Raw genomic sequence first — 9,763 nt, 5'->3', positions numbered from 1 at the left:
GTCTATTACATTTGTTTGTGTACAAACTAATACGGTATCAGAATTTTATATATTTATACTTCTCATTCAACCACAATTAAATTCACTCTATCTAGGAGGCATAGTTTATATGGATAGTATTTATTTTTTTACAATAACAAGCTGGAATAAAAGCAAGCAAAAATGCAATAAACGTAACGACTTTCTACTTCTTGTCTTTTTWAAAAATGTAAGAAGTAGAAAGTACAGATAATTGTGTGAAAATGTAAGAAGCAAAAGTAAAAAAGTAGGCTGAAAAATAATTACTCAAATATAGTACAAGTACCCAAAAATTCTACTTAAGTACAGTAAAGAAGTATTTGTACTTAGTTACTTTACAACTCTGCTTTTAGTTTTACAAAAATCAACCCAGTGATCAAGATATTTATCAGAACAGATATAAGTAAAAATGGAAGGTACGACTGTAACTACGGTTCTATGAATCCCGGATGACCGCCAGAGGCGGTGCTTAAAGCACTGAATGATCACTCTTGCGCATGCTCAGGTCGACAATCTTATACCAAAATGGTCATGTGTGACACCCGGTGACACCGATAAGTCTATATAATCACGTGACAATGCCAGCTCAGTCCCTTAATCTTCTCGCGAAACACGATGATTCCGAGGGATCGAATGCTCTGGTGGTCATCCGGGATTCATAGAACCATAGTTACGGTTGTAACTTTCGTTCTATTTCATCCCTACTGACCGCCAGAGGCGGTACTTAAAGCACTGGATGACGATTATCAACAGAGTCCTGAGGAATCGCACCCAGAAAAAAACAATCTCAAAACATGCCCACCTCACTGGGATGACGAACGCTGGGACAGGATACCCTCCAGCGGGTGAAAGGCGGCCAGGTTTACCCTGTAAAATCTAGCAAAAGTATTCGGAGATGACCAGCAGGCTGCTGCACAGATAGCCTCCAGTGTGACCCCAGTCATAGCGGCCCATGACACACTAATGCTCCTGGTGGAATGGCACCATACACCAGCAGGAGGTTGGTGGCCCTGTAGAACATACGCTTGTTCCACCACCTCCACAATCCAACACGCGAGGCGCTGTTTGGAAAGGGCCTGCCCCTTGCGTGGCCCTGCATAGCAAAAACACAGACTATCAGACTGCCGCAGAGAAGCTGTCAGTCTGACATATTTTTCCAGTGCCCGAACAGGGCAGAGAAGTTCATCAGGCCCACCTGTGTCAAAGCGAGCAAGCTGGAGGGGTACAAAGTGGCTCGCAGATGAGGCCACCTTAGGAAGAAATGTCACGTCAGGCCAAAGAGTAACGCCAGAGCCAGCTGGGTTCCAACGGCAACAGGACTTGTGAACAGACAGCGCATGTAGTTCACCCACCTGCTTCGCCGAAGCCATGGCAAGGAGAAAGGCAGTCTTTTTTGACAAATACTCAAGGTTCACCTCTGCCAAGGGCTCAAACGGGGGAGATTGCAGCACAGTGAGGACAAGAGAGAGGTCCCACACAGGTACGACAGGGCGTAAGGGAGGGTGCAAGCGCCGGGCACCCCTCAGAAACAAAGAAACGTCCTTATTACGGCCTATTGTCTCACCATCCACCACCACATGTCAACAAGAGATGGCAGCTACATAAACTTTCAGAGTGGACGGAGACTGACCTTGAGAAAGCAGTACTTGAAGGAAGGTTAAAATTACTGAAATAGAACAGTTTACAGGATCCACATGTCTAGCACGACACCAACTGTCAAAAACTTTCCACTTATGAGTGTACACCAGTCGTGTCGAAGGGGCCCTGGCGTTAGTCATTGTATGCCCGACATCTCCGTCATACTCTGAGAAGGAGATGCCGGGCCTCGTAGCAGCCAAACCCAGAGCTGGAGGCGACTGGGATTGGGATGCAGGATCCGACCCCCCAGCTGTGACAGAAGGTCCTTCCTGTGGGGGAGAGGCATTGGAGAGCTGCAAAAGAGCCTGTGCAGCAGTGGAAACCAGGTTCTCCACGGCCATAAGGGGGCCACTAGAAGGACCTGATGCCCCTCCTGAAGGACTCTCAGGAGTGTTGGGCCTATCAGGGGAAACCGCGGGAAAGCATAGAGCAGCACTTTTGGCCAGTCGTGTGCCAGTGCATCCTGACCCAGAGGACTGGCAGTGTCTGCCAGGGAGAACCAAAGTGGGCAATGTGCTGTCCCTCGGGACGCAAACAGGTCCACAGCTGGTATGCCGTACTTCTCACAAATGACCCCCACTACTTCCGGGTGGAGCCTCCACTCTCCCGGTGGTGGGCGTCCCCGAGACAGAATATCAGCCGGAACATTCCGCACCCCTGGAATGTAGGCCGCCCTTAGGCTGGCAAAAAGAGGGGCTGCTCAGGTCAAGAGCTTCTGGGTCAGCCTCAGCAATGTTATTGACCATGTCCCCCCCCCACCCCCCGATGGTTGATATGAAAGACCACCGAAGTATTGTCCGACCGCACTAGGAATGTTTCCCGCGCAGGCCCAGGATGAAGTGTCGCAACGCCCACTGCAGAGCCTCCAACTCCAAGGCGTTGATGTGCTGCAGTTTCTCCTGCGGGGACCATGTCCCCCGGGCGATCTGTTGCTGCCATGATGCCCCCCATCCTGTGGTGGATGCATCGGTAGAGACAACCTCTCGACGAGCCGGCAGCAAGCCCAGTGGAATCCGTTTGGTCATAAACCCTGCCTCTCGCCACTGAACCAGTGACGCAAGGCATTGATTGCACACCAGCAGTCTCCTGCGGCGGTGCAGCATACAAGATGGGTGCAGCCTTAGGCTGTTGAGCCACATCTGTAGTGGTTGCAGAGACAACAATCCCAGGGGTATCACTGTAGCAGCAGCAGTCAGCTTTCCCAACAGACGAAGGTAAGCAAGAAAAGGAGTGCGCAGCCTGGTAGAAAGGAGGACAGCATTTGAAGAATGTCCTCGACACGCTGAGGCGACGGGTGAGCAGTCATAGTGAGGGAGTCCATCGTGATCCCAAGAAAGGTGACCTGCTGAGATGGAACCAAGTTGCTTTTCTGCCAGTTCACACGAAGACCCAACAAGTCTATGTGTTGGAGTAATGTGTGTGTGTGTCTGCCGCCGCCTGAGCTTCTGTGGGGCGCACAGATTAGCCAATCGTCTAAGCAAGGCAGGATCTTCAACCCCTTGGCCTGCAGAGGAGACAGGGCTGCAGCCACGCACTGCGTGAACACACGCGGGGACAGAGACAAGCCGAATGGAAGAACTCTGAACTGAAAATGCTTGCCCTGAAATGTGAAGTGGAAAAACTGCCAATGGTGTGGTGCAATCGGAACAAGAAAGTAGGCGTCCTTCAAGTTGACCAAGGTGAACCAGTCGCCTGGGGAGATTGTCTGAAGCACATCCCTGACGCTCAACATGTAGAACGGAATAGTCTTCAAAAACACATTGAGACCCCTGAGGTCCAAAATTGGGCAGAGTCCGCCGGTCTTTTTTGGGACTAAAAATACTTTGAGGAAAAGCCCCCTGGATCCAGCAGGGGGTCGATGGCAATGTAGCGCCCTTGGCCAGCAAGGCATCTATTTCATGACTCAGAGCCTGAGCCTTTGCCTGGTCGTGAATCACAGTCATCCTGACCAGGAACAGGAGGGCGGCGGCGGAACTGTAGCGTGTAACCCAGAGTCAGTGTAGATACCACCCATGGATCGGGAACGAGAGCAGTCCAGCGACTGAGCTGGTCCGGGGTAAAGTGTCCCACCACCAGCTCGGTATCATTTCCGAACCCCCCTGCCCTTAAGAGGGCGGGAGGGTTGCCGAGTGGACTGCCTGAGTTGAGAAGCAATGCGAGCCTGACCCCTGGAAACGTCCCACTGGCCAGGAGGAGGCCCTGCAGCAGGCCGTGGCTGCCCCACTGAGGGTGTAGACGGGGCTGGATTAGTGCATGAAAAAAGATGCAGAGGCACTCCCAGCAGGGCGCTGCAGTCGCCTGCGATGAAGGCCGGCCAGCTGCTGCCTGGTATGAGAAGCCTGGGCCGATCGCTCCAAGGCTGCAAGTGCAGCAGAGCCAAACAACTCCCCCGGGACCACTGGAAGACTCATCAGGGTCCATCTACAAGCTTCAGTAAACGGAGACTGTGCCAGCCAGACCTGGCGTCATGCCCGGACAAGGGTAGACAGGACACGGCCGATTTCCCTGGACAAAAGAGCAAACGCATGAAGAGATGCGTCCATCAAACCTTGAGTAGGTGCATCAATCACCAAGCCCTCCAGAGAGGCTGAGAGACCCAGTAATAAATGCGACAATGAATTACAGAGTCACCCCAATCGAGCCCCTGAGTCATAAGCTCTACAGAACAGATCATCAGTCACACAACACTGAGGAAGAGGACACCTCGCATTGGCTCTCAGAACCTCATCTGGAGCCAAAATGAGGGATGCTATGGCAGGTTCGACAGAAGGCATATGACCCAAGCCAAACCTGGGCGCATCCTGCATGGCCGCCAGAGCCCTGCCATCAGAGGTCGGTCGTGCAAAAGCCTTAGTATCTGCCCAACAGGCATGAACCTCCTTCATATAGTTGGCAGATGGGGGAACCATAAAGGACGACCTAGTAGTAGGACGCCGAAAGAAAGCACTGGAAGCATCAGGCTGGCTCTGTGGAGCATCCAGCTGCAGCCAAGCAAGCGCAGTTCTCAAAGCGCCCACTATCGAATCATCCTCTTCCGACTGAGAGCAGGAAGAGTGACGCGAACTGGCTGTTGACATATGGGAGCCAGATTCAAACGGATCTTGAAAATCAGTACCAGACGCTGCCAGGGATACAGCATCATCATCTAAAACGGAGAGCCCTGAACCCATGCTCCGCCCTGGGACTGGGTCTCCAGTCAGACCAGAGCCACTGCCGCCTCTAAGGGACTCGAGCAGTGCTTTCATCTACTCCAACTCGGAAGTAAGATGGGCCACCTGCCCAGGTAGGCCTTCTGAATCCCTGGAGCTCTCATTTGTCCTCTTAAGTGGAGGTTGCATAGCCTCAGGAGCCATACGCTTCACAGGCCGGCTGGCACCTTGAAGGTCAGCCAAACGAGCGGTACGCAGGGACAAGGGCAGAACAGAACAATTAGGGCAGGCCGCATCAGTCAAGGCCTCCTTTGGGTGATCTAGGCCCAAACAAGAAGAACACAGATCATGCCCATCCTCCAATTGGAGAGGGGCCAAACAGACTCTGCAGCCCGGCACGTCCAGCATCTTACGCTCACAAGACAAGGTCAGGTCGAGCTGAAATCGCCACTCTTGACACTTAGCCTAATGGACTAGGGACCCGGTCGAGCAGAAAACGCCACCAGGGGTTCACCGTAGCATGGTTGCAATATCGTATGAGGCAAGCCGAACACGGCTGCACAACGTAAAACAATAAGCAAGCCCGAAAACGGCTGCAATTAAACTAAATATAGACGAGCCAAACACGGCTGCACAACGTTAACAAAAAACAAGCCGAAACGGCTATGCTTAACAAGACAAGACAAGTAAACGGCGGCACAATATAAGAAAAAGCAATCCCGAAAACGGCTGCAATAATCAATTAAAGGCAATCCGAACGCGGCTGCCACAATACAAGCCGATACGGCTAATCAACAACTGGTCGGAGTTGGCTAACGCCGTACCACCGGCAACAGAAAAATCGATGCGGAAAGCAGACGCCGCCGCTCCCGTCGACTAAGAGAAAATAACTTACCAATCGAAGAAAAAAGTTGTAACAATGAGGAGCTTGCGCAGCCTCTAGAGGGCGAGAATCCTCGCAGCTCCGACCGTAGTCGCGAGGCTACCAGCGACAAGCAACAATCAAAGTCTTACCACCTATTCAACCTGCATGTGAGAAGATGAAAAGGGACTGAGCTGGCATTGTCACGTGATTATATAGACTTACCGGTGTCACCAGGTGTCACACGTGACCATGTTGGTATAAGATTCTCGACCTGAGCATGCGCAAGAGTGATCATTCAGTGCTTTAAGCACCGCCTCTGGCGGTCAGTAGGGATGAAATAGAGCATTATCCCCTGCAACAAACGATAATATCACATAATCAGCTTTTATACACAACCTTTTCAGTCATTCTGGTGTGTAAAAAATGAGTGACGCTGATTTTCTTCATTTTCTGTCCACAAAGTGCAGGTCCAGTTGTTTGTCTGGAACCAGAACGGTCCGATAGACGCTTTTTAGCTTCCCAGTTTTGGGGTCTGGTTTCACTTCAAATTGACGGATCAGCTGGAAAGAAGAACAAAAGAAAAAAAAGGAGATAACAATACTGAATTTACTAAATGTTGACCTAAAACTTGACGTGGTAGTAGCTGAGAATCATTCATGGCTGCACTCAGTTTGTTCAACTCTAATCCTTCAGATCCTACTCCTCCTCTGTTACTTCAGGTGTGCCCCAAGGTTCTGTCCTGGGTCCCTTTGTTTTCAACATCTACCTTCTCCCCCTTGGAGGGGGCTTAATTTGACAATCTAATATATCTGATATTTCTAAACAAATTATTACATTTTGTAAAAAGTAAAGTTTCATTTACCATTTACAATTTTTAATCTTCATTCTCTTTAGATTACTTTTTACTCTTCACTTACGTGAAACAGAAGCAAATACATCTCCAGCTCAGCGATCCTGCGCCCGACGCAGCCTCTCACCCCGAAGCCGAAGGGGATGGAGCCAAACGGGTTGGGCCTCTGGCGGCCGTCGCGGAGCCACCTCTCGGGCTGAAACGTGTTTGACTGTGGGAAGGTGTTCTCATCATGGCTCATGGCGTAGTGACAGAAGTTGAAAGTAGTCTGCCAAAAACAACCAGGAAACAATGAAGAATCTAATGTATGTATGAAATTTATCAAAATGTGAGGACACTCATTTCTTAAAGGCACTAACAAAATGAAAATAAACCTACGTTCTTTGGGAACTTATATCCACCAACAGTTACCGGTTGTTCTTTTATGATCCTTGCATTTATAGGAACAACGGGGTACATCCTGTAACAGAAGTAAAAATGTTTCTGAACACAGTACATGTTTAAATCTAGATCTTTCAGCCTTATATTTCATAAAACAGTCACACCTGAGAGCTTCCTTGATGACAGCTCGTAAATACGGCATGTGGGTGACCTGAGCAGCAGTGGGGGTCTGGTCTGCAGGTACCATCGAGGACACTTCTTCATACAGTTTGTCCTGGACTTGGGGGTTCATGGACAGCTCGTACAAGGCCCATGTGAGTGTGTTGGAGGTCTTTAAACAGACAAAATATAAATATAAAACACAGAGGTTGAAGTATCAAATGTTTTAAATAAAAAATGAGGTAGCAAGACTTTGCAAAATAAATTTGACAGCAGCAACAAAAAGCTAACCCAAATTCTGCTTAAAGCTCTATCATGCAAAGAAGAAGCCACATGTATCCAGCTGAAATGGGTAGGATATTTACTCTATATCGCACAGTTATAGCGCATTAACGTTGTTACAGAAATGTGTTGATGTACCGTGTCCACTCCAGCCAGGAGCAGCTCAGTGATGCTGGCGTAAACGTCTTTAAGGCTCATCTCCGTGTTTGAGAGGATGTACGTCAGATACTCCCCCTTCACGTCCTCATTTTTGTCCACTTGCTGCTGAATGTCCTTCATCTTCTTGTCAATCAACACTTTAGCTACAGGAGGATCACAAAGTGAAGAGTTATTATGAGCGGTGGGACTGTTTTAAACTTTTAGATTTGCTCCTACTTTGTCTTAAAACTGTTAATTTGGTGTTTAGTTTTGCTTCTTCTTCACTGCCACACCTGTAGCATGTTAGTCACTCTTCATATTCATTGCTTCATCATTTGTTCCCTGGTATCGTATTGTATCTTATCTTATCTTACTGTAATGTAACGTACCGTACTGTTTATTTCAATCCTCATGAGTGCCCTTTATTGAATCTCACCAAAAGTGAAGATGCCCTCCCAGCCGGCTATGTAACGCCCCCAGTAAGGAAGCAGACGGCGGCTCCACTTTGGCGTCAGCACCACGGCCATACTGTTGGAGAACATCTGTGCGATGGACTGGATGAACTCTCGTGTGCCGGCAGGGATTTCCTTCTCCAAACAGCCGAGCCTCGTCTCAAATAATATGGAGGAGATACCTGTCCGTGAACAAAACAAGCAAAAATAAAATTAAAATTGAATGATTTYGAACCAGATAGTTAAAAGTTTAATTCTTACCCTCTAGTGAAAACAGATACAGCTCGTTGGCAATGTCCGGAACAAGATCCCCTGTGGGGCTGCTGTGGCGCACGTTTTTGATCTTTTTGGTAAAGTCTGTAACCACATCGGTGATGACCCCGGAGTACTGAGCAGAGTCTTTTGGATGAAGCATCCGTCTGTTCAACACCACCCTCAGCTTGTACCACTGCTCCCCTTCTCTAAGAACAGAAACATGTTTCTGGATTAAAGAGCATTAAAGATAAAAATAACTTTTTTTTTGTTAGTCTCTGTCTTTTAAATGTCCATTCTTTTTTATCTTGAGTTTAAGTTTATTTCGAGCCATGTTGTATAAAAGAAAGAAGCATAAAAACAATAGCCCATGCTAGCCTGTTTTTTACTTAAATAATCCAACTTCTTTCTCTCAAATCCATAAGAAATAGTCCAGGTGTTCTTCCAGTTCAGCAGCTTGAAGTAAATCCCCTCTCTGTGGTTCTGGTTCTGGTTCAGCCACTTGCATGTTGTTTTCCATTGGTGTCTCAGTTTGCACCTGTTGTCCTTCAGCCTCATATGTCAGCTGATCACTCTCCTGTTGTTTGGTTCTAGCCGGAACTTGGTTCAGGAAATATTTCATGTTTGAAGCTAACACAGGGGTGTCAAACTCCAGTCCTCGAGGGCCGCTATCCTGCATGTTTTAGAGGTTTTCCAGCTCCAACACACCAGATTTATATCGCTGGGTAATTAACAGGCTTCTGCCCAATTTGAAGAGTTAATTCAATCACTGAATCAGGTGTGTTGGAGCTGGAAAACCTCTAAAACATGCAGGATAGCGGCCCTCGAGGACTGGAGTTTGACACCCCTGAGCTAACAGCTCCGATCCATGTTGGTTCAAAGTCATTCCATCAGACTTGAAGAGATATTTTTTCTCCCAGAAGAGATCAAAGTTATCCACATATCTCACTGAGTGGTCAGCACAGAACTTTTCCAAAAAGCCATCAAGGGCAAACAGTCTGCTGAACCTCTCGGCCCCTCCTCGGACTGTAGGAATGGGTCCACTGATGAACACATCCATGTTGAGATTTTTAACTGCATTCAGCAACTGAATAAAATCCTTCTTCAGGATTTCTGACAGTCGGTTCATAATTCATCACTTCCTGTATGAATGATGAGGGTCTTCAGAGGTGGATACTCTGCTATTTCTAGAATTTTCTCTGCGAGGTCAAACACTTTATCAGCAAAACACAAAACTTTGACTTTTTTCTTGTTCCAGAAGCATCGGATCTCATTCACCATTTTATCTGTGATGATCAGCATTTCTTTATTCTTGAAAGTCTCTTTTCGGACTTGTTTTTGCTTTGAGCTGGAACTGGTCTCAGGTCCCTCTCTTAGGCTACGTTCACACTGCAGGTCTTAATGCTCAGTTCCGATTTTTTGAAAAAATCTGATCTTTTTGTGTGGATGTTCACATTACATTTTAAATGTGACCTGTATCAGACCCCTGTGTGAACACTACACAGCACTGATGTGACACACATGCGCAGTAAAAGACGTGACGTCTCATCAGCCGGCTTGTTTGTTTACAGAGCTAGCA

General features: G+C 48.0%; 1 protein-coding gene and 1 pseudogene across 1 annotated transcript; both read right to left on the bottom strand.

The window, feature by feature from the left end:
- Positions 1–323: 323 nt before the first annotated feature.
- Positions 324–3,902, bottom strand: LOC106511197 (uncharacterized; annotated as a pseudogene).
- Positions 3,903–5,903: 2,001 nt separating this feature from the next.
- LOC106511198 (sterol 26-hydroxylase, mitochondrial) lies at positions 5,904–8,588 on the bottom strand. The gene is made up of 8 exons (XM_013999945.1): positions 8,574–8,588; positions 8,194–8,393; positions 7,917–8,114; positions 7,481–7,644; positions 7,066–7,232; positions 6,899–6,980; positions 6,588–6,788; positions 5,904–6,230 (listed from the first exon to the last, which is right to left on the bottom strand). The coding sequence occupies exons 2-8, from the start codon at positions 8,345–8,347 to the stop codon at positions 6,114–6,116; spliced, it is 1,083 nt and encodes a 360-aa protein (XP_013855399.1). The 5' UTR covers positions 8,348–8,393; positions 8,574–8,588; the 3' UTR covers positions 5,904–6,113.
- Between the last annotated feature and the right edge of the window lie 1,175 nt (positions 8,589–9,763).

Source organism: Austrofundulus limnaeus, unplaced genomic scaffold (assembly GCF_001266775.1).
Source record: "Austrofundulus limnaeus strain Quisiro unplaced genomic scaffold, Austrofundulus_limnaeus-1.0 Scaffold2580, whole genome shotgun sequence".
Classification (NCBI taxonomy): domain Eukaryota; kingdom Metazoa; phylum Chordata; class Actinopteri; order Cyprinodontiformes; family Rivulidae; genus Austrofundulus; species Austrofundulus limnaeus.
The sequence above is the reverse complement of the archived record's forward strand: the minus strand, read 5'-3'. Positions and strand labels throughout refer to the sequence as shown.